This window comes from Boleophthalmus pectinirostris, unplaced genomic scaffold, assembly GCF_026225935.1.
Source record: "Boleophthalmus pectinirostris isolate CB_2022bp ecotype Guang Dong unplaced genomic scaffold, ASM2622593v1 HiC_scaffold_11, whole genome shotgun sequence".
NCBI lineage: Eukaryota > Metazoa > Chordata > Actinopteri > Gobiiformes > Gobiidae > Boleophthalmus > Boleophthalmus pectinirostris.
This window is the reverse complement of record NW_026570994.1, coordinates 4,676,121-4,700,309: the sequence shown is the minus strand read 5'-3', so window position 1 is coordinate 4,700,309 and position 24,189 is coordinate 4,676,121. Positions and strand designations below refer to the sequence as shown.

Genomic DNA, 24,189 nt, shown 5'->3' with positions numbered 1-24,189 from the left:
ATACAGTTTGAATTAAGAAACATTTTCTTACCCCATCGGTATTCGGTTTCCAAGTACAAATTTACACCAATGAGATTAGATTAGATTAACACATATGTCATATTTTCCGGACTATAAAGATCACCGGATTATAAGGCGCAATATTAATAATGTTTATTTCTCTCGGATTATAAGGAGCATTAAGCAAAACAAACGGACGACACTCGAGACTGATCCTTAGTCCAGGCATCCACGATCCATTGGCAGATCGTGGTGTAATTCACCCGGTGTTGCCTCCATGTCTTGGTGAATGTGGATTATGAATGTGAATGTGGGTGGATCATTTAAGTTTTTTTTTTTTTTATTTCCTACAAGGACAACTCAAATATACATTAAGTAATAATGTGTTTAATGCATCTTTGAGCACATTTATTTACATTTTACAGAAACTAAACTTAAAACCACATGGCTCATTTGCATAAACTATAAGCTCTGAAAAAACAGCCTGTTCCTTGTGCTCTGATGCAGTCAATTTCTATCGGACTAAAGGACCATAAATTGGATTTTACTCCACGAGGCTCCTGACTACAGTAGCCGACAATCCATCAAGTGGTGCAGCTTCGTAGTTTACTAAAGTTGTACTAAAACATTTTGACAGATTTTTGAGCATCGTGCACCACATTAAACTGGTTCGAGGTCAGTAAACACAACCAGAATTAATACATAAGGTGCATTGTTGATTGTTGAGAAAAATAAAAGATTTTAAGTGCACCTTATAGTCCGAAAAATACGGTAGGTCCTATTATTAAACACAGCTGTACTCATAAAAGTTAACTTTGCTTTTAGTTTAATTATTTAGTGTTGAATCAAAGCACATATGTATAATTTAAATCTGCTTAATTAATCTAAAATGTTTCAATAGTAAAACTCTATACAGACTGTACATACACTATACCTACAGTATACAAGTACACTTAATAAAACTCTGCACTCCCACCTCCTCCCCTCTCCCTCCTCCCTCCTCCCTCCCTCTCCGCTCTGTATGAAGCGCTGCGCACAGACCACAGAGGGGGCGCCCGCTCCAGCAGAGGGCCTAGTGGCACAGGTAGACCTCCATAGCTCCGGGAGTAGAACCATCGCACTGCCCCATTCACCATCCTGCTCGATATGAAAATCAGTGTTGGGTATCAAGCTCTAACAATTTCAAAACATCCCACTTGATTTGAGTAGTTTTGACTAGTTTAGAGTTACTGAGATGACACTTTGCAGTCATCAAATCAACGTTCCCTGTGTGTGTGGTGCTAACTGTAGGCATGTCTCTGTCTGGAGCTTTAATCTGATCTTTATTTTACCACAAAAGTACAACATGCAAGATGATTTGTGGTTAAACAAGTCTCTCACACAGAGTTTTCAGACAGTCTTAAAACTTATTTGTCTTTGCTAATGCATGCATTATATCGCCATGGTCACTGCCGAACATTGCACCAGTAGAGATCCATGTAGAACCCCCCAAGTGTGATGCTACTGCAAAGTATCAATACATTGCATAATAGCCTACAAATCTTGCATTGTTTAAATATTCGAGTGGTCCATCAAAGCCTGGTAAAAAAAAAAAGTTTCCGATAACCTTGATTAGAATCCTGCATTAGGTTTTAGCTTCTAAAACAGGATTTAGGGAGAAAACTGAGAGAAAAGAGATGTTTTAGAGGTTGCTTAAGCTGCATGAAGTTTCCTGGAAATTGAGTAATTTAGCTTTTTCAAGTAACTTTTTATGGACTTTGTAAGTAATTTTTATGCAAGTTTCAGTTTGTGTTTGCACAGTAAAATACACCTTATTTATTTGGTTCACTATATTATAGAATAGGGCAATTTTCAAGTGTCTCGAACAAAATCAAAGTGAAAAAATGCATAGCACACACAGATGGCCGATGTCCAAAAGTTCTTCCTATTCTCAAATAACGTCTCGGCAAAAAAAGCCTTCGTCAGATACTCGTCTCGCTTTAGACCACAGTACTGAACTTTGGTCTTTGGTGTGTGTTTTCTGTTTCATTTGATTCAAGGGTTTTGAGCAACCTCTAAATATTACTTAATTTGCATAAAACTTTGACCCAAATATTTTGGCCAGATTTGGAACCAAATGCAGGGTTCTAATCTAGAGAATCTAAAAAAAAATAAAATAAAATTGGACCACCCTAATAAATATGTAAATTTTAACCAGTCAATACTACTCAAACCAAATAATTCAAGTAATTTCTCTCAAAGTTTTAAAAGTTTTAATTCATTCTATTGCTGTATTTTCATCTATTACCCATATTGCCCAACACTGATTACCTAGTGTCCACCTCAGTAGTAGTAGTAGTAGTAGTAATAGCAGTAGTAGTAGTAGTAATAGTAGTAGTAGTAGTAGTAGTAGTAGTAGTCTCATGCACTCGTCCCTCCTCTCACTCCATCACAATAGACCCAAATTAAATCTCCTTCCACAGGTTTCCGCTCTGCTCTGGTCTCCAGGCAACAAGCGGCCGACGTCCAATCAGATCAGCCGCGGTCATTTGTTTTCTGTTTGACCTTTGACCTCTGAGTTATTTGCTCGCCTGTCAACAATGCGATGGAGATAAGAAGGGATACACGCGGGCATTTTATTGTTCGCGCATGTTTTCCAATACGCAGACCTGTGTTGCTATGACAACAATGGGATTACATTAACAAAGTATGTGCTAATGTTGGTTAACAAATAAAGACTTTAAAATAAATTAGTCTGGTTAAAATGCCCAACTGTTTCTTTTCTATACACAAAATGACTACACAGTTTACGGTATTAGATAAATTTACAAGAAGAACAATGTATAAGAAAAATCTAGCTAAAAAAAAAAGTAAAATTCTGATGAAATTGTAATGTGTTCTATCAAATGTGATTTATTTTCTGCAAAAATATGAAAATTATGAATGGAATTATTGCTTATAAGTACAAGTAGAGCATCATTAAAAAGTAAACTCATTCCACAGTTGGTGTTTAAAATAGAAAACCCTGCAGAAATAAAAATGTCCCACAGTATGGCATTAAAGTTATCCTTCTTGCATTTATTCATTCAAAATTATTTTAGGAATTCATGCATTCTTTCTCCACAGATCTGACCAGTAATTCGGTCTGATGGCTGTTGTCTCCATGGAGATGTTTAGTTTAGGTTTCAAAGACTGTGAAACATTACAGTCAAAGCAAAAGTTACATAGTTTAACTTTAAATATGGATCAAAAAGTCAGTTCTGAAAGGGCACAAGCAAATTATTAACAATTACTTTTTTTTTTTTACTTAAGAGTTTGAAAAATCATACAAGAATCTTCCTCAGGTTCAAGTCTGTTCATACCTTAGGGTTGTTTAATTGACTTAACTAATAACAGATACTTACTGTAAACATCTTGGGTGTGTTACTTTCTAGCTTTAAGGCAGAGTTACAGAACTTGTCAGAATTGAAGCTTAGTGTCTAGTTTCTTAAATAATATAAAAAAATATATAAAAATGACTGTCTTACACTAACCAAGAAGGAATTTGTGAAGAAAAATATGTTGAAAAAGTATTTGAGTATTTAAGAGTATTTGAAGTATTTTAGTTCCATGCTGATGGCATCACACTATAAGAATTCTATCCAAAATTTGGCACAATTTATAATTATAAAACACATTTTTGACACATTAAACATGATTTTGATCAAAACAAATGTGTTTTCTTACATTTTTATTTGTTCAATAATCATTTTTGTGACATTAGATGAGTTTTGGTCGAATGTGCCACATTCATAATATCATAACTTCCCAAAAGAAAGTGAAACCTAAAAACTGATCAAACCGGGGGAAAAAAAAGTCAAATGTTTAGCAAAATCTTAAATATAATGATCTTAAAGGTGCACTGTGCAACTTTAATTGAGGAAAGTGCAAGTATCCGTGTAGATGTACTAAACAGTTCAGCCCGGAATGTTTCACAATACGGCATTAAAAAATAATTAATTAAACTTATCTGCATGGAGACAAGCAGGCCAAGGTACAGATCAGTTCGGTGGAGAGGTGAGCTCCTTTACACAAGAATGCGTGTTTTTAAAAGTACTTCTGAACAAATAAAACGAATAAAATCACCTCTAATGAAACAAAAGCTGAATAGACTTTTAATGCCATACTGTGGAACATACCAAGCAACATCGTAACGTGGTTTTAGTCAAATTGTAACGTCCTCCATCCTCTCGTGTCCCTCCATCTTAGGCACAGACTCCAGCCGGTCCCGGTCAGCCCGCAGCGGCACCTCCACGCCCACCGCCGTCACCCCCGGCACCCCGCCCAACTACTCGTGCCGCACCCCGGGCTCCCGCACCCCCGGCTCGCACACGCCCAAGTCCTTCTCCGTGCTCCAGGAGAAGAAGGTGGCGGTGATCCGGACCCCCCCCAAGTCGCCCTCGTCGGCCCAGAGGCAGCTCAAAGTGATCAACCAGCCCCTGCCCGACGTCAAGAACGTCAAGTCCAAGATCGGCTCCACGGCTAACCTCAAGCACCAGCCCAAAGGGGGACAGGTGAGCTCGCGCGGCGTACGGGGAGGGCGGGTTTGGCGGGTTTGGCGGGTTGCTATGGCGGCAGGGTGGCATAGAGGTTAGGTTTACGGCCACGCGGCAAGAAGGTTCCAGGTTGGATTTCCAGGACCAGGTGAGGACTTTTTTTCACTACAGGACCAAGAATTACAGTTAAAAAAAAAAAAGCCAGTATTACAATTTGGAAATGTTTAAAGCCACAGTTATGTAATTTTTAGCCCCCAAAAAAGTGACAATTTTTTTCTATTGCACCAAAAAACGTAGAAAAACATGTGTCCTGACTGTGAGCAGACTCGCATCTCCACAAACCTGGCTATTCGGTCTGAAGGAGGCCCTCTTCCTGCTTGTTTCCATGGAAATGTTGTTTCTTTGACTCTATTATTCCACAGTTTGGCTTAAACTCATCTATCTCCATGGAGAATGTCCCAAGTGTGGCTTTAACGTTCTGCTTCCATAGAACCATGCAGGCGACGCACCACCTCCACAAAGTTACATACTGTCACTTTACATATTTTACAGATGATTGTTACAGATTTTTATAGAAACAAATAAATTTAAATATAATAAACAAGTTCAAGTGCATTCTCAATATTATGTTTAACACTTTTATCAAATTAGTTAAATTTAAACGATTAAACTACTTATTTTTTCTATTAAATATACTTAATCTGAATACATTTTAAAGGGACGGTTCAGAATTTTGGGCATAGGAGCTCATTTCCTAGTGAGCCAGAGTGTTGGAGACGTGTGGAGACACTTTTTCAAATATTCCATCCTGTCTTTGTATTTGCTGGTGCTAGGCTAGTGCATGTCAATGGTCATAGTTATCCCAGAGTCCTGCATGGTACCCACAGGTGATTTAGTCCTGTTTTAGTCCTGGGATCAGTCCTAGGTTTAGTCCTGGTTCAGTCTCCTGCTCAATAAATAATGCCTGTGAAGTGATGATGTATTTTTGACAGTCTGTGAATTCGCATTCGTACTGAAGAAAGCGTAACGTAATGGGTCTCCAAAAATGGACCTGTGCAGGACAGTCTTACCCACTCCACAAAACACCCGAAGTAAATCTATTATTACACCAGACTGTAAATGTCTGTGTTGATAAAATAATGTTTGAGATAAAACTAACCTTGCATCACATGAATCATTGGCTACGTTCAGACTGCAGGGCTTAACGCTCAATTCCGATTTTTTTGTGAAATCTGATGTTTTTGCGAGGTCGCTCACATTTCCAATTAAATGTGACTTGTATTTGATCCCCTGTGTGAACAGTAAACGGCCCGAAAGTGTCCCGCATGTGCACTGGAGACACGACGCCACAGCGAGCGTCTCTGTGTTTACGGAAGTTGTCCAAACATGGACGCAGCATTGAGCACCTGGAGATTTTAAAGTTCCCCTCGTACCGGAGCCAGAACATGAACAACTTACTTGTTTTAAGAAAGAGATTGAGAAGGAGAAGGACGAGGTTTTTGGTCGTGGTGTTTTGTGGGACAGCAGCAGCGACGTCCGTTGAAAGGAACGTGTGGATGTGGAGACGGAGCCAAGAGTGGTGAGTGGTGATGTGCTTCACTTCAGTGACACTCCGTGTCACTGAAGCGCCTACTTCAGCGCAGAATAGTGACGTTTGTGTCTTGTTGATAAGGTGTAGGTCGAATGAATGCACTTTGACCGTTCACACTGAAGTCACATGTCAAAAGATCAGATATGTATCGGTTTCAGGAGCACATATCCAAGTGTCCTGGGTCACATTTGAAAAAATCGGATCTGTGTCGTTCAGACTGTCATTGAAAGATCAGATACAGGTCACATAGAAGCCAAAAAAATCGGATTTGGGTCACTTCAGGCTGCAGTCTGAACGCAGCCAAAGTATGTTGAGGTTCAAATGCAAGATTGGTTTTACTTCTAAATTTATTCTATAGACACAGACATTCACATGGACAGTTTGGTGTAATAATAGATTTGTTTCGGGTGTTTTGTGGTGTGAGTAAGACTGTTTTTAGTGGCAGGAGAACTATGACCATTGACATGCACTAGACTAACACCAGTGACCTCTGCAAATACAAGGACTGGATGGAATATTTCAAAAAGTGTCTCTAGGAAATGAGGTCCTATGTCCAAAATTCCAAACTGTCCCTTTAACTATATAATAAAGTATAAACAACATATTTATGTCAAAAATTAAAATTGTTTTACCCTTTTGTCTTTTGTCTAAAGTCAACTGCCTATTATCATAAATCATGTTCACCTTGTGTATGACTTTTACTGGTGCCATGTCCATATACGGCCACAAGAGGGCATCACCTACTAACACAGCACATGTAGTAACTGTACCACTTTAACCTTCAAGCATGCTCATGTCCTGTTGGCTATTTTTACATGAATAAAAGCGAAAATACAGCAAAAATAATTAATAAGAGAGACATGAAAATTAAAAGGACAGAATTTTATGGTGGGATTTGCAGATTAATCTCTATGTAACAAAAACTGGCACAAAGTTGAACATCTTCTCTGTCTGTATCAAATGAACAAAAGTGAACTAACAATGATAATTTTCACTATAACAGAAAGTGTAGCGATTATTCAACCCCAAAGATGTGATTGTTGTCAGAGGAAAAGACTTTAAGACGTAAAATTTGAAAAAGTTTGTGGAACCGATCCCAAACAAATAATTATGAAAAGGTTCAATATTTGTGGATCATAAGTTTGGAATTGAATCCTGAATCTCAATGGGATCATCAAAATCTAAAACGTGAACACAACCAGTTGATACTTTGCAGTGACATCACTCTGGGGGGTACTACATGTGTGTCTATGGTGTAATGTTCAGCTGTTACCATGATGCCACAATTCACACATAGCAATAACTACCGTTTGATTTATTTATTTTTTTTACTTAATTTTTATAAGAACGTTTTAGTTTTACATATCGCATATTTACATCCACAAATTATTAGTATTGTAGAACAGAATAAATCATCAGACCCCTAATAAAAAAAGAAATAAAAATAAAATAGGAGGCCATCAAGCAAGTGCAGATGTATACATTTTTTTTACATTAGGCTTTGTTTTGATTGTAAGATTTCCACTTTTTCCAATACAGTTCTCCTTTATCTGAGGAGTGTCTCAAGGAAAATGTTATTCATTCCATAATCTGAATTTCGTTGATTATTTGAGCCCGTTCTGGAAAAGTAGGAGATTTGTCCCGTAGCCGTTTTCGTGTGATCGCCTGATTGAAGTATCTGAAGAAGGTATCTATATCTTTTTTTCAGCCCAGTTGGTATGTTTACTAAATAAAATACACAAAAATTTTCCTTCAGTTGCAGTCCTGTAATACGCTTCATGTTTTTAATGATCTCTGTCCAGTAGGGGGACGACCAAACCATTTTAAAATTGTCTAAAAACTCAAAAGAAAAAATACAAAATGGATTGAAACAACACTTTTTCAGAAGCCTGTGATCAATATGAACGTTCATAGGTCATTAGGTGTTTGATTTTCAACAAAAAACTGAAAAAATGTTGTCTTAAATTTTTGTAGATCCGGCGAAATCAGCTCTTTCTGGTCAGATTGCGTTAAATTAAAGATCAGATTAAAGTCTAATTTTTGAGTAACAGAGTTTCAGACAGAGCAGTGCTTACAGTTGGCGTCACTCCCCGAGAGAATATTCATGACCTGAGCTGCAAAGTATCAACAGCCAGTGTTGGGAAGGTGACTTTTAAAATGTACTCCCCTACAGATTACAGATTACAGACCCCAAAATGTAGTTTGTAACGTAATCCATTAAATTACTTAAAGTGAGTAACGTAATCTGAATACTTTGGATTACTTGATTTGCTGTAGAGAAGCAAAGACGAGGATATCGTAACATAAGATGTTTTGTCTGTTAAAAGAAAATAAAAAGCTCAGACTTTACTTAACCAAATTAAAAATATTATTGATAGAAGAAGAGGAGACACGGTCCACACAGCATGGTTTAGTCCTTTTAAATCCTGTTTTAGACCTGTTTTAGACCTGTTTTAGACCTGGTTTAGTCCTGGTTTAGACCTGGTTTAGACCTGGTTTAGTCTGGTTCAGTCCTGGTTTAGACCTGGTTTAGTCCTGGTTTACCTGGTTTAGACCTGGTTTAGTCCTGGTTCAGTCCTGGTTAGACCTGGTTTAGACCTGGTTTAGACCTGGTTTAGTCCTGGTTTAGACCTGGTTTAGTTTAGCCAAAATGTGAAAACAGGAAAATACCACCATGTAATCCATTTATTTCAACAAAGTAACTGTAATCCAATTACCACTCACTGAAACAGTAACTGTAACTGAATACAGTTACTCATAATTTGTACTCTGATTACGTAACTCCAGTACATGTAATCTGTTACTCCCCAACACTGTCAACAGCCCATTTCTTTCCATCTGAAATCATCAAATTCTAGACTGTAAACACAATCCATTGAACCACAATCAAGCAATTTTTATCTCTGTCCAGTAGGGAGACAACCAAACTGTTTTAAAATTGTCTGCAAACTCAAGAAAAAATACAAAATGGATTTAAACAACACATTTTCAGAAGCCTGTGATCAATATGAACGTTCATGGTCATGTTCAGGTGTTTGATTTTTGACAAAAAACTGAAAAACTGTCGGCTTAAATTGTTGCAGATCTGACGAAATCAGCTCAGATTAAAGTCAAATTTTTTGAGTAACAGAGCTTCAGACAGAGCAGTGCTTACAGTTAGCGTCACTCCCTCAGAGAAAGTTGATGACATGAGCTGCAAAGTATCAACAGCCCATTGCTTTCCATCTGAAATCATCAAATTCTAGACCGTAAACACAAACTATTGAACCACAATCAAACAAAATCAGTTGAATCTTGTTTTCTAGCGTGTCTGTTTTATTCTATTTTTATCTGTATATTTCAATGTCCGTTTTTGTTGCTTTGCCATATTTTCACCTTCCGCCGACCCCTTCGCTGGCCTCCTTTTACCTGCTTCAGCCCATACGCATGCGCTCGTCACTGCACCCAAAATAACCTGAACCTCCAGCAGCGCCCGGGGCTCCTGCTGCGTGGGAATCTCCTTATGAATTATTCCCAGTGAAATGAATGACTTATTTAAAGGCCCAACCTGTTACCTGAATTCCCTGTACTTCTCCTTCTGCAACAGTAGGCCTATGTATATATATATGAGCCTATGCATTATCTAGTCATCATGTTTTAATGTATAGAAGATATTCATATCTCGTTCCCATATGAGTCCAGTTCATTAGGAGCTTTGTGATTTATGACCGTCTGACTTCCACTTCCTCGGCGGAGAGAGAAAAACGAGACATGTGTAATAAAGGCTGCGCCGAGAAGCTGGCAGATTGTTACCATGGCGACCAAAATCAATATAGAAGATAAGTGTTTTGATAAAATAGGCCAACGTCTGCACTACTATTACAGAAACTTAAAAAAAAAAAAAAAAAAGAAGAAGAATTAAACTTAAAGTAGTTGTATTTCTATATTGTTTTGTGTATTCTTGACAAATGCAACATCATATTTTACAATTTATTTGGCAGGGAAATTATGAAATATCATGAGGATTGTGCGTTCCTGGAAAAGTTTTAGATTTTTGGCAGGGTGTAAGATTTAGGTGTAAGGTTTTTAAAAATCCATGGATACAAGTTGGGGCGTCCCCTAGTGGCCGGTATGCATCAAATCCAAAAAGAGAAAAGGTTGTATCCCACTTTCCTTTTGTCTTAAGTTTTTGTATAATGACACTTTTTCTGCTTGACTCGATAAAAGCAATGTGATTTTAATACTATCTTCCTATTTTATGGCCATTTTCATTCCAAATTTATTGTCATGGTCTATATCTCTGAAATGTAATAACATAGTGCATAAAGATCATTCAGGCGTCTAAACCCACATGTTCACTCTTAAAGAATAATATCGAACATGTGACCATCATTCTAGTGCAGACATGTCAAACTCAGGCCCAGGGGCCAAATTCAACATAATTATATTTGGCCCTTGAGATCATTTCAAATATGTATTAGAGGTGCCACCGGCTACAGATAGACTATAAAAACATTATTTATTTAAAATTATGTTTTTCTTTTATTTGATGCTTGTTCCGGATTCAATGTTTATGCAAAACCTTTATTTATTTTAATAAGAAAAGGTTTAACATTACATATGTCAAAAGAAGAGAAAAGATGTTGTGTAATATGTCCTCTGGAATGTTTCACAATATGAAATTAAACTTCTATCTTGTATTTTTCAATCATTTTAGCTAAAAAAAATACCTCGGAAAAACAGGCATTCTTAAAGTCAGGAGGGTCGCCTCTCCACAGATCTGACCTGTAACTTGGCCTGCTTAGCTTGATAGAGATAGATAGTTTAATACAGTGACGACATCTCCATGGAAACAAGCAGATGGCAGATCCTCCTTTATAAAAGTTACATAGTGCACCTTAATTAATCACCCACAAATGTTAAGTGGTCTAGATTAATTAATAGTCCAAATATATTTTCCATTAAAAAAAAAAAAAAAAATTCAGTTGAATAGAATAAAATGAATTTTTAAAATTTTCCTAACCTTTATTTAAAACTGTCACTGATTTGAAAATATTGGATTACTTGGACTTACAAAATGTGTTACTTGTTCTCTACTCTAAAAAGTAGATTCAACTCACTATAAAAAAAAACAAAAAAACCCTACCCTGACACAATTTGCCATAGTGATGTGCTGGATAAATAATCCTAATGATCCTGTAAGACTAAAAAGTGGGCTGAAATAGAGGGATGAGCCTAAAATAGCGTGCGCAGGTGGGAGGACTCGGTCAGAATGTAGGTCACTGTAAAAACATACAGGCGCGTTGGCAGGTGCCCCCTGAGATTTCACTGCTCGACCAAAGAAAGATTTTGTTTTATGTTTACGTTATATAAAAAATGTCCATTCTAACGCAGTAGTACAAAGTCATATTATCAGGTACACTTTGTTGTTGTGGATGCAAAAGTTCCCATGTTAGGCTTTATTTTGTAAAGTATAGAGAGTAAAGCTATAAAAAGAAAGGACAAAAATGATCAGTAATTTGAAGACAGATGAACTTTTGCAAACAAGAAGGAGCCTGATGATGTCACAAGGTGAAATAGAGTGTTAATAGGCATTATTTTTGGTGGGAACACAACATTATATTAGAACCTGGAGTTGCATTTTGCATGATAAATCTTGTGCAGTAAATCGGTGTCACCTGAGCTGTCAAAAAGAAAATAAAGGAATTAAATTTTACCAGGATTGTTGTGTCATAGGTAGAAGTCCGATGCAGTTTTTATGTCCATTCGTTCATTTGTTTTTCAATATAAAACCAAAAATCAAAAGAAAAGGAAAAAAAAACTAACTATTTTTTTTTCATTATTTGTCTCTAAAACCAAAATGAAAAAAAAATTATAACAATTTGTTTTTTCATTTTTCGATTTTGTGTTTAAATGAATAATGGAAAAAATGGATTATGGCTGTTTCCTGTTTCTGTGACTCAAACTGCGATGCAGAACTTTTGTGCCGCATACAGACTAAACCAGTACTAAACCAGTACTAAACCAGGACTAAACCAGGACTAAACCAGGACTAAACCAGGACTAAACCAGGACTAAAACGTTTTCAGTCCCGGTCTGAGTCCCAGTCTCACTCCCAGTCTCAGTCCCAGTCTCAATCACGGTCTGGTCCTGGTCTCAGTCCCGGTCTCAGTCCCGGTCTCAGTCCCGGGCTCAGTCCCGGGCTCAGTCCCGGTCCTGTTCCAGGTCTCAGTCCTTGGTCCTGTTCCCAGTCTCAGTCCCGGTCTCAGTCACAGTCTGGTCCTGGTCTGGTCCCGACCTCAGTCCCAGTCTCAGTCCTGGTCTCAGTTCTGGTCCTGTTCCTGGTCTCAGTCCTGGTCCTGGTCCCGGTCTGGTCATAGACTCAGTCCTGGTCTGGTCCCAGTCTAAGTCCTGGTCTCAGTCCCGGTCTGGTTCTGGTCTGGTCCTGGACCTGGTTCAGTCCGTGTACTGTGCAAAAGTCCGGCAGCACAGTTTAAATCACAGAAATGGTTTCCGTTATTATTAATTTAAACACAAAATCGAAAAATGAAAAAACAAACCATTATCTGTTTCATTTTGGTTTTGGAGACAAATAATGAAGAAAATTTTTTTGTTGTTTGTTTTGTTTTTGTTGTTGTTTTGTTTTGTTTTATTTTGAAAGATGAATGAATGAATGACACGGATTGAGAAGTGGTAAGGAATTTTTCTTTGATCACACTCAAAAAAAAAAAAAAGAAAGAAAAACAGAAAAGAAAATACTACAAAAACATGATCTTAACTTCAGTGTGTACCTGATAATATGTCCTCTGCCTACCCCCCCTTCCTCTGTGCTTCTGTGCATGTTTGGCCCTCCTCATCTCCTCATATACATACAGACAGATATCATATAACTGTATTCTACGTGCAGATAATGAGACACATAGCACATATAGATTTTGTTGTTTTCTTTCTTTTGCTGTGCGGTTTTGTTGTAGGTGAACATTTTAAGTGAGAAGCTGGACTTCAGTCATGTCCAGTCTAAATGTGGCTCCATGGACAACGTCAAGCACGCACCCAAAGGCGGCAATGTATGTACTGTCCTCTCTGCTTTTACTCTGGCTTCTATCATTTGCTTCTTTTCTCTGCTAATTCATTCTGTGCTACGTCTGTGTGTTTGTTTGTCTGTTTGTCTCGGCCTGGAAAGGGTTAAATATGATGAAAAATGATAACAAACACTAATTAAGAATCTTGTTTTGAGTAATTTGGACAATTTTGTTGAGGTTAGTCGGTCCAGATATTTCAGCTTTATTCAGTGTACTTTAAAGATGATGAAATCTTCTCATAGAGGGTTTGTCACCTGCTTGTCTCCATGGTGATGTTATTGTTTTGTCTGGAAGGTTCCACAGTATGTCATGAACAAGGTTTTGCTATCTGTTTGGTCAAGTTGCAAGTCAGATCTGCAGAAAGGTGACCCCACTCACATTAAGAATGATTTTCTAGGTATTTGTGAGCAATGCAATACCTGCAATTGAATAAATGAAATATAGGTACATTTAATGCCGTACTGTGGAACTTTCCAGACAAAGGAATAACATCTCCCAGTGCCAGAAATGTTTTCACTCATGAAGTAAGAAAAGTGTACTATGTTATATTAAATTCAAAGAATTCAATTATTTTAAGAGTTTAAGAAAAAACAGTAGTAATATGAAAGAGAGAGTAATATGAAAAAATATCTATATCTTAAACAAGTACAGCGTATCTTGACTTACTAACTTAGTAAAACAAGCCAAAACTACTCAAAACAATATATTCAATAAGTTGTATCTCAAATATATTTTAGTGTAGGCTTTTGGGTTAACTATGTGACCATAAAAGGACCATAAAAAAAAAATTCATTCATAATAAATAACACAAAATGTGGTTTATGAAGTTTCAGAAATATATTTTCATATAAAATGTATTGTGTATGGTCATATATCATTAGCCTAATAGCATAGTTGCCTAAGTCATATTTGAACATTTTCGGAAAACAAGAAAAACACATTTTTTAGAAAGTATATAAGTATTTTTTATTGATATTGTATAGAGATGACTAAGGCAGACAGTGATTTTAGACTCTAACAAGTGTTCTGACAGGCTGAGGACACAGGCAGTAAGGCAGTTTTACAGCAGTGGCAGGAGAGTAAAGTTAGGCACATATCATTATTTGGCCCAAAAAAAATACATAGGCAGTTATGCTATTAGGCTAATGATATGAAACATCTATTGGTAAAAATGAGAAGACATTTGACATGAAACCAGCTGCTCTATAAGGATTCATGTGGATTCAAGTACGCCGTGTTCATACAGGTTGGTGTATTTAACATTGGCTATTTCACAGGATCATTTGAGTGACAGAAGAAGGAGCAGAGTAATAGAGAAGTGACATTCAGTATGTTGTAATAATACTAATTGTAGTGTGTAACTGTTGTTGCCCAGGTGATGATCCCCAGTGTTAAACTGGACTTCAGCCACGTCCAGGCCAAGTGTGGCTCTCTGGACAAAATGCACCACCACGCAGGAGGAGGCAACGTAAGTGCTTTATGTTAACACAACATTTTTACTCTCACATCACAAAGTATGAAATGTATTCTGTACATTTACTGGAGTAACCTTTAAATAAAATTGTACTTCTTAGAGCAGCTTTCAGACATTTGATAGTGTCTGTGATTGAGTTATACGATTATTAAAGTTACATGTAAACATCATATTCATCAGATTACATAGTTACTCTCATCAGATTTTGCAGTTTACATGTCATTTCAATAATCTGAAATGTCCACAAATCAGATTATAATCAGATTTTAAAGTGCACTATGAACAAAGCCTGTGCAACTGTACTTACAGTACAGTGAAAAACCATACAAACATGCCTTGTCCTTACAGTGAATGGGCTTGCATCTCCACAAACCTGGCTTTTGTTTGGTCTGGATTATAGCCAAATAATTTTCACAGTATAGTATAAAACATATATACAGTATTTTCCTGGAGAATCAATGTCCTGCAGTAGGCCTATGGTTTTACCTTTGTGTTTCCATGGATTGGTGATTTTCCACTTCCGAATTTTGCAATGCTGCTTTAACTTCAAATTATAAATCAGATCTCATGTGCATGTTATTCTTACAATTACTCTTACTTTAGTAATAGTTTAATAAAATACTTTTTTTTGTACTTCTACTTGTTGTACCGTAAAATCCAGACTATTGAGCGCACCTGAATATAAGCTGCATCAACAAAATTTGGACAAAATGTTTAAATTGTACATATATAGGCCACACCTGAATATAAGCCGCAGGTGTCCACGTTTTCAAGAATGTTATTAAGTTTGGGCCGTTTACGTTTATCGCCTCTGAAAGCTTTTGTCGTCTTTTTCGTTACACTGCCGTCGCCAAAATCTCACCATCAATTCATCAACATCAACTGCCGTTAACTTAAAAGCTGCATCATCTGCACTTCGTGTGTTTTCCATGAGGAGGGTGTGTGCATGAAGGGCAAAATAACCGTTCAAAACACAATCAAACGAGCATCTTCCTCAGTGCATCACCCCGTCTCTCCCCACGCATGTCTCCTGCAGAAAGAGCCTCTGTCCTGTCTGTATCATGTCAGTGTCTTGCTGGATTTCAGCAGATTTCAGACTCTCTCGGGGGCAGAGATAGATGCATCGATCAGGTATGAGTGGATGTCCGGCCAAACAACAAATCCGTCCATATATTCGCCGCGTCGTTTTATTAACAGCAGGGTTCAAAGTGTGAGAAAAGTAGCAGCTTATAGTCCGGAATTTATGGTAATATTTAACTTCAGCACAAAATGACTTTATAATTTACTATTTTTTTTACTCAAGCAATGTCTTGGACCGCTACTAGTGTTTACCTTGAGTAGCACACGATTTGCGATGTAGCGCCCCCTTCTGACAGACTGAAGCTCACACATCAAGCTTCACACATCAACTTATCTGAACATTTAAGGCAAATAACCAACGTACAAAACTGCAAACGTGTTATTGTAAATGTTACGAGCGTCCTTATCATTTCTCTAATATGTAAAAGGGATGTCATAATAATTTCACTAATATAAAATCTGCATATGCGGTAATGTAATGTTATTGTTCATCATATGTACGACACCGTAATGTGAGTTTATAGGCTGCGGTGTAAAACAGCTCATTGGCTCATTTCCCTCACAGTGTACACATCGTTTTCCTCATGGACAATAAAGTTTAATTGAATCTGCTGTCTCCTCCTCAATGTTGCGCCGTCTGTCTGCAGTCTGCATCTCTGCGTCACGCTCTCATTTACGTAATTAAAATGTTACGAGTCATTTTTTAAATATATATATTTTTTTACTTCCAGATTCAAATTCAGACCAAGAAGATTGATTTAAGTCACGTGACCTCCAAGTGTGGATCTATGTCGAATATTCACCATAAACCAGGTACGTGTGTTTGCTTTTTGTTATAAATATATGAAATGATCTCAAATTTTAGTGGATATAATCACTATGTACCATATAATTACACCAGATGCCCTCCCAGTCTCAAAAACAACCATTTAGTTATTCAAGATCTTGGAATAAAAGTAAGAAAATTTGTGGCGTTTTTCATTAATTATAATCATGCAATGGTATTAAAGCAAAAAAAATATTCTGTTGGGGTGTCCAGATGTTACTTCTTTGCCTGTAATGTTCCACAGTATGGCATTAAACTATTTATTTTGAATTCATCCATTTGGAATACATGCATTTTTACTGAGAGAGTGGATTGAAAAGTCCAGAAAAGTGACACAGAGCAGCTTTAAAATAACGGTTTGATATAGGTTAGGTTCGGTTTGATTGACAGTGTTGCTAAGTGATTAGAGGGCGTTATTTTCAGCCACCTCGCCCTGATTGCTATGATGCTCGCGGGCGGATTTCCAAATATGATACTCAGCTTCGTCAGTTTGTTGATGGCATAAACTACACGATTAGAACTTCAACAAATATTTCCCATTTGCTTATTCCGTTTTCTATCCCAATTGAGACATCACCAACAGGGTTCATTTTGGGAGAGTTTGCCGACAGCAGTTCCAGGGGAGAGTCTGGGAGCTGGAGGCCACTGCTCCCCTGAGTCTGAACCTTTCTTTACATCCTTTTCTCCCTTTCTTTCTTTTTCTCTTTCTCTCTTTCTGTTCCGCTGCTTCTCAGGCGGAGGACAGGTGAAGATCGACAACGTGAAGCTGGACTTTAAAGACAAGGCCCAGCCCAAGGTGGGCTCTCTGGACAACGCTAGCCACACCCCAGGAGGAGGCAATGTCATGGTAAGAACTGTCTACAACTGCTGATACTACTAGTACTGCTACTACTACTACTACTACTACTACTACTACTAGCCACACCCCAGGAGGCAGTGTAATGGTAAGAACTATATACTACTACCATTCCTGCATTAGCCACACCCCAGGAGGAGGCAATGATATGGTAAGAACAGTCTGCTTGTTTGCATTTATATTTAAAATGTGTATAATTTTCCATATGTATCAGTGGGCTACAAAAACAGTCAAGCAGTTTGAGGGACAGTTTTGGTTAACATAACAGCTCACACACTGTGACCTCGTGACCAGACAGTGCCGTCCTCGTTCCCAGTGGGCCGTGGGGAATGGCATTTTAAAGTGAAGGTTTTAAGTATGTTTATGTAATATTCAAATGGCCTCTGCTCCCATGTGAGCGCTTAGCTTAGCCGTGCGTGCCCTGTCGCAAACGTGCTGTTACACCTCACTTTAGAGTGCTTTTCACATTTGGCACACTGGAAACGACTCGAATATTCTGAATCTGGCAGATGTCTGTTACGGATGCTCACTCACTTTAATATTGTCCAGTATGCAGTACAATATGCCAACACAGACTAATGAAAGCACTTTTAGCCAATTAACAGCATAGAAAAAATATTAATTTTACTTACTTACTTTACTAGCTTTCATATATCGGTTCAATCGATATCCAGGTTGGACATACAAATTGATGTAATAAAAATATTTACTGGTCGTAGTAATGTTTGAATTTTATGTATACAAAGCTGTTCTCTGGTTACTTAAGTGATAAATACATGTTTTTTTTGTTGAAAGTGGTGTTTTCAGTCGATATTGGGTATGGGGCAGATACTTAAATCCATAGTATTAGAATCAGTATCAGAACTGAAAAAGCTGGATCAGTGCATCCCTAATATAGAATATAAGAATTTAAAATATATTCATATCTAAGGTACACACATGCATAAAGTTTAGTAACAGTGTTATGACCCACCTCGATTGAGGTGAGGGAAGTAACAAAAAATAACCAAGATGGAAAATGGAATACATTAAATAATGTTTAATTAACAGGGGTGTAAAAGTTAAAGTAAGAAAAGAGAATAAAATATACAGAATTTAACCTAAACTAAGAAACAGAACAACAGAATTAAGAGACGAGTTTTGTGTCGCAAAATGGGTCACACAGGTTTACACAGTAACGAGTGGTTAACTAAAGGACACACACAAACTAAAACACAAGTTCCCCAAATTAAACCACATAAGCCCACAAACAGAATCGAGTGACCAAATTTAAAAAGGCACAAACCATTGATTGATTTGACTGATTGATATAGCACCTTTCAAGATCCCCAAAGCGCTTTACAGTTCATTATTCAGTCACTCCACACTCAGTGGTGGTAAACTACTATTGTAGTCACAGCTGCCCTGGGGCAGACCGACAGAAGCAAGGCTGACAATCTGCACCATCGGCCCCTCCGACTACCACCATCACTCACACGCACACACTACTTTCATACTAGGCAATGTGGGTGAAGTGTCTTGCCTAAGGACACAACAACAGTTTTTTGCCACTGGCGCCTCACTGTGGAACCTAGAATTCCTAGTGGTCTCCCATCCAAGTACTACCCAGGCCCAGCCTGCTTAGCTTCTGAGATCTGACGGGATCAGGCTTTGACAAGCTGGTATGGCCACAAACCAAATCAAACCAGAATTAAACTACAGAACTACATAAACACAAAATGGCAGACTGGCCACCAAGGCCAGCAGCCCCAAACAGGTGCTGGCAATCTCCTTAAATAAGGGGAGGAGTCTGGAGGTGAGGCAGGATTGGCCAGGTGTAGAGGTAATCCACCAATCAGGGACCAGGGCTCTCACAGCTGGATTCCAGGGGAACAATAAGAAATTAAAACACGCAAAACTCAAGGAAGTTCACTCACAAATGCATCGACCCTCGTGCCTTAGCTCTTTTCATATCATTTCCATTCAATCAAAAGTTTAAAAAAAACGACCATCCAATCATTCTTCCATTCTTTTTGCAGATCGAGAACCACAAGCTGATGTTCCGGGAGACGGCCAAAGCTCGCGTGGACCATGGAGCAGAGATCATCAGCCTGGACACGGGTGGCACCTCCCCCAGGCTCTCCTCCGCCGGCAGCATCAACCTCATGGAGTCCCCCCAGCTGTCCACGCTGGCCCAGGACGTGACCGCCGCACTGGCCAAACAGGGATTATGAATGCCACACTGCGGGATATTACAAGCTCCACTGCAAAAACCAACATCTGCATCAGTTATTTATGGATTTGGAATTGAGTGAATGAATTGAATGATTCGTTTTTGAGGTTTTTTGTCTGAGTTCAGAGCAAAATGTAATGAAATTTTTGTGTTTAGTGGAATTTTTTTTCAAATTTTCACAGCAGAATTCTTATTCTAATTATTGGCAGATAAATTTGACTTAATATAAAAGAAAATATATAACAAAAATAGATAAATAAATGTATGATATAATATTTTTGCCCTATGTAATTATTTTATGTTGATCCAAAGTAACTATTTGGATTTCTTAAAGTATGTATACATAAAACCTTTAAATGGAAAAAATATATATTACATACATTTATTTGCGTAAACTGAAAACAAAATATGAAACAAAAATTGGAAATGATAAAAATCTAAATTAATAATCTATTTGAAACTACTTAAGATAATTATTTAGAGTTGATTTGAGCTCATGCAGATATTTGTTTTTGCGGTGCGCGTTGTCTTTTCCTCATAGCTAGTCCAGTGTTCAAATCGGAATCGTCTCAAACTTGCCCTGAGCTGATCTGCTGTCCGGCATGGATTCTGAAAAATGGACTAAAAGGGAATTTGTTGGACTTTGTTTTTTCTAGAAGGTTCCTTGTTGAGGTTTTATGATTGTACTATTATTTTGAAATTGAAAAAAGAAAAAAAAAAGCATTCCACGGTACAGAATTTCTCTTAAAGGTCCCATATTCTGCTGAACTCACTGAACTTCTTCACCTTGTCTTCTTTAAAAAACCTACCTGGAGTTGTATTTTTTTTTTTATTTGCATACGTTTTTCTCTCAAAATAAGTGGTTCCACCTTGTGATGTCGTTAGGTCATATGTGGTTTTAAAGTTCATTGACCGAACTCATTCTCAAAGCTGCTGTACCTGATTTTTTTTTAAAGTGCTTTCCTTAAACCAGAGCGGAGTTTTCCCACCATGGTAATGCTTACAACAGCTAGCATGCTAACAACGCGCTTTCTAGTTCGCGGACAATGAAATCGCTTTAGAATTAGAAGCAGTTTTGCGTCACGTTTATAGCTAGCGGCGCACTTTCTGGTTCGTGTACATTAAAAATGCTTTAGAATTAGAAGCAGTTTTGCCCTAACAGTAATGCTAAAAACAACTAGCATGCCAACAACGCTCTTTCTAGTTCGCGGACAGTGAAAACGCCTTATAATTAGAAGCAGTTTGGCGTTGCGTTAGAAGCGGTTTTGCCCTAACGGTTATGTCAACAACAAGTAACATGATAACGGCGCACGTTCTGGTTCGCGGATGGTAACAACGCTTTATAATTAGGAGCAGTTTTGCATCATGATATTACTAACATCAACTAGCATGCTAACGGCGCACTTTTTGGTTCTCAGACAGAAAAAAACGCTTCAAAATTAGAAGCAGTTTTGCCCTAATGTAACACTACCAACAACTAGCATGGTAACGGCGCACGTTCTAGTTCACAGATTGCAAAAACGCTTAGGAGCAGTTTTGTGTCACAGTATTGATATTATCAACTAACATGGTAACGGCGCACTTCCTGGTTCACGAATGGTAAAAAAGCTTAAGGAACGGCTTTTACAATACATCTGTACTGGGACAAGACACTTAGTCCGTTAGTCCAACCTGAAAATTCAAATGTCCTGGCCGTAGACTGTATAAAAAAAAGTGGACTAATCGAGTGTGACGTCACCCATAGCGTTCAGCGCATGGATCTATTAAAATAACTGGATAGGGTGTTGCTGCTTGTAGCTGCCTCCAGTTGACGTAGTGACACTCACTGGTACTACGACGAAAAAATCCTTCTGGCTGAGAAAGGATTTTTCTCCTAGAGTACAATGTTAAAGGGCCCATCTCATGCAAAATCAACTTTTCAGAGCTTTCTACCCTCTAAGAGTGATGTGTGGGCCTTGTATTTGTCGCCAAAGTTTTTAGATTGATTCGACTTTTTTTTTTTTACAAATTGCAGCGTATTTCTGCCACCCTCCCATGTGACAACGAACTAAAGCTGCTACAACGATGACAAGGCAGCTACAACTATGACGCGTTTGACTTAGCAGAAAGCTCTTTGCCTATGTCACGTTTGGAGGGCAGAGCCTGTGCTTTCACAGGACGGGCGGGGGGATGAGCAGTAGTTGGCCTTTCACAGTTCCTGGTCTGTAACTGCCTCCAAGAAGTCAGTAAGATTTCATAACTATTGTGTAATGGATGTTCCAAAACCCAAATTGTGCTTGTTTATGTGCAGAAGATACAATGTGAAAAGAGATATTTTGCATGAGATGGGCCCTTTAAACACAAACTGCTCATGTTCAGTTGACAGGGCACCTACAACTTTCAAAAATGTTGGATTTCATAGCGAATTTTACCTATTTTTAGATCTTAAAAACGCTTTATAATTGTTAACTCTGGACCAGGGATACGTATACACTTCTGTTTTAGACACATTTACAGATAATCAGTAGAAAAAAGTGATGTTGATGTTTAGCAGCCTTTTAAAAAAATCAGGTACAGACCATTGATATTTTAGTGTTCACTTTTGACTTTAGCTGCTACGAATTTTGCCTGATTAAAAGTGCAAAATATGTCAATAAACCTCGTATGACGCATAATATGGGACCTTTAACTATACGGGACACGGGAAAATGGCTGACTTTTTGCGCATGTTTGGCTATTTTCAAGTCAAAAACATTCACATTTGTTCTTACGTGCTCTTGAACAACCGATCGACCTTTTTCTCTTTTTTGAATATATTGTCGTAGAATTTTGTTGGTTACTGCACTGGATTCTTAGCACTACAAAGTTCACTTGTTGCTAGCTTTGGGTAGTGTATAACTTTCATTTCGGGCAAAAAGACAAAAAAACAAAATGGCTACTCGTTTTTACATCGCTTTCCTCTAGGCTTGGACTTCGCCGCATCGCTGGCATGGCATTGGAAACTCCGCCGCCGCTGCCGCTGTGCATTTTCGTGTGTCGAGTTGTGGTTGCTGGTACTGTTTGGTAAAAAAAAAAAAAAAAAAAAATACTGTTGGTAAAAATGAAGATTACGAAGCTTTATTTCTATGTGTGGATGTGGCGCGGTGAAGAAGGGTCAGAACTACAAATGTTAGCGACTCGTATGGTGGTAAAAACTACAAAAATGTCTGCTCCATTGTGCTACTCAATCTCTGTCAATCTTTTCACCTTCGACTTTTGCTCTCCGAAGATACCCAAGTGTTTTTATGTATACGTTCCGATCTTGTCCTCCTCTGCTCCTCCTCTTCTTCTCTCTCTCGTCTTCCTCCTTCTCTCTTGTCATTCTCTTTCTCTTTTTATCGTCTTTCTCCTTTTCGGCTCGTCGTTTATTTCTCCGTCTTTTCTCTCTCTTCCTCCTCGTCTTCTTTTTTCCTCTCACAATTCTTTCTCTTTCTCCCAATCCTTCTTACTTCTTCTCTCTTTCTCTTTTGTTTTCTCTCTTCTCCCCCTTTCTCCTTCCTCTCTTCTTCATCTACTCCTCTCAGTTTTCTTTCTCCCAACCCTTCTTGCCTCCCCTCTTCCTTCTCTCTCTCCCTCTCATCTCTCTCTACCTCGTCTTCTCCTCCCTTTCCCTCTCTTATAGTTTTCTTTCTTCTCCAATTCTCCTTCCTCTCTCTCTTCTTCTGCTTCTCTTACAATTCTTTCTTTCTTTCCCAATTGTTCTTATGTCCCCTCTTCCTTCTCTCTCTCCCTCTCATCTCTTTCTACCCCATTTCTTCTTCGTCTTCTCCTCCCTTTCTCCTCTCTTCCGCCTTTCTCCTTCCTCACTCTTCTTCATCTACTCTTCTCACAATTCTCTTTCTCCCAACCCTTCTTACCTTCTCTCTCTCCCATCTCTCACTCCTGACTCTTCTTCCTCGTCATCTCTCCCTTTCTCACATTTGTATTCCCACTTCTCCCCCTTTCTCTCCACTTCTTCTTCCACTCCTCTCACAATTTTCTTTCTCCCAACCCTTCTTACCTCCCCTCTTCTTCTCTCTCTCCCTCTACCCCATCTCTTCTTCCTCGTCTTCTCCTCTCTCTCTTACTCACTTTTGTTTTCTCTCATCTCCCCCTTTCTCCCTTCTTCCCGCAAATCTTCCTCCACTCCCTTCCCAATTCTCTCTTCCTCCTCCACCTCCCCCCTTCTTTTCTCCCTCTCTCTCTCTTCTCTTCCTCCTCTTTTGCCTGTGTATGTGTATTTAAAGGACCATGTAGATGTTTGAGACATACTGACGACAAATGCTCCTACAGGAAGACCACAAATCAATAAAGAAAATAAAAAGGGATTCTGTCTCGAGAACTCTTTTTTCACTTTTTTGTTTTGTTTTAATAGTAAAAAAGTTTATGAAAATATCTACAATCTTAAAGGCGCTGTACCTGACCTTTAACCATTCTAAAATGTGAAAGAAACAAAAAAAACAGTTCTTCCTGACTGACCTTCTGCATTCAGAGCATCGTAATTATTCACCACGATGAGTTTATAAGCGCTTTTTTACAAACTTTCAGCGACCCAGAGCGGAGGATTACACACATATA

At 38.3% G+C, this 24,189-nt stretch overlaps 1 protein-coding gene and 1 pseudogene across 1 annotated transcript in view; one reads left to right on the top strand and one right to left on the bottom strand.

Moving 5' to 3' along the window:
- LOC129412617 (microtubule-associated protein 2-like) overlaps positions 1-19,615 on the top strand; it is a 134,254-nt gene extending 114,639 nt beyond the window's left edge. Inside the window, exons 12-17 of the mRNA XM_055166714.1 lie at positions 1,028-1,084; positions 4,228-4,532; positions 14,542-14,634; positions 16,452-16,533; positions 17,281-17,393; positions 19,421-19,615. Coding sequence (XP_055022689.1) covers positions 1,028-1,084; positions 4,228-4,532; positions 14,542-14,634; positions 16,452-16,533; positions 17,281-17,393; positions 19,421-19,615 — 845 coding nt within the window. The remainder of the gene's footprint in view (positions 1-1,027; positions 1,085-4,227; positions 4,533-14,541; positions 14,635-16,451; positions 16,534-17,280; positions 17,394-19,420) is intronic.
- LOC129407206 (5S ribosomal RNA) lies at positions 18,961-19,077 on the bottom strand (annotated as a pseudogene).
- Positions 19,616-24,189: the final 4,574 nt, after the last annotated feature.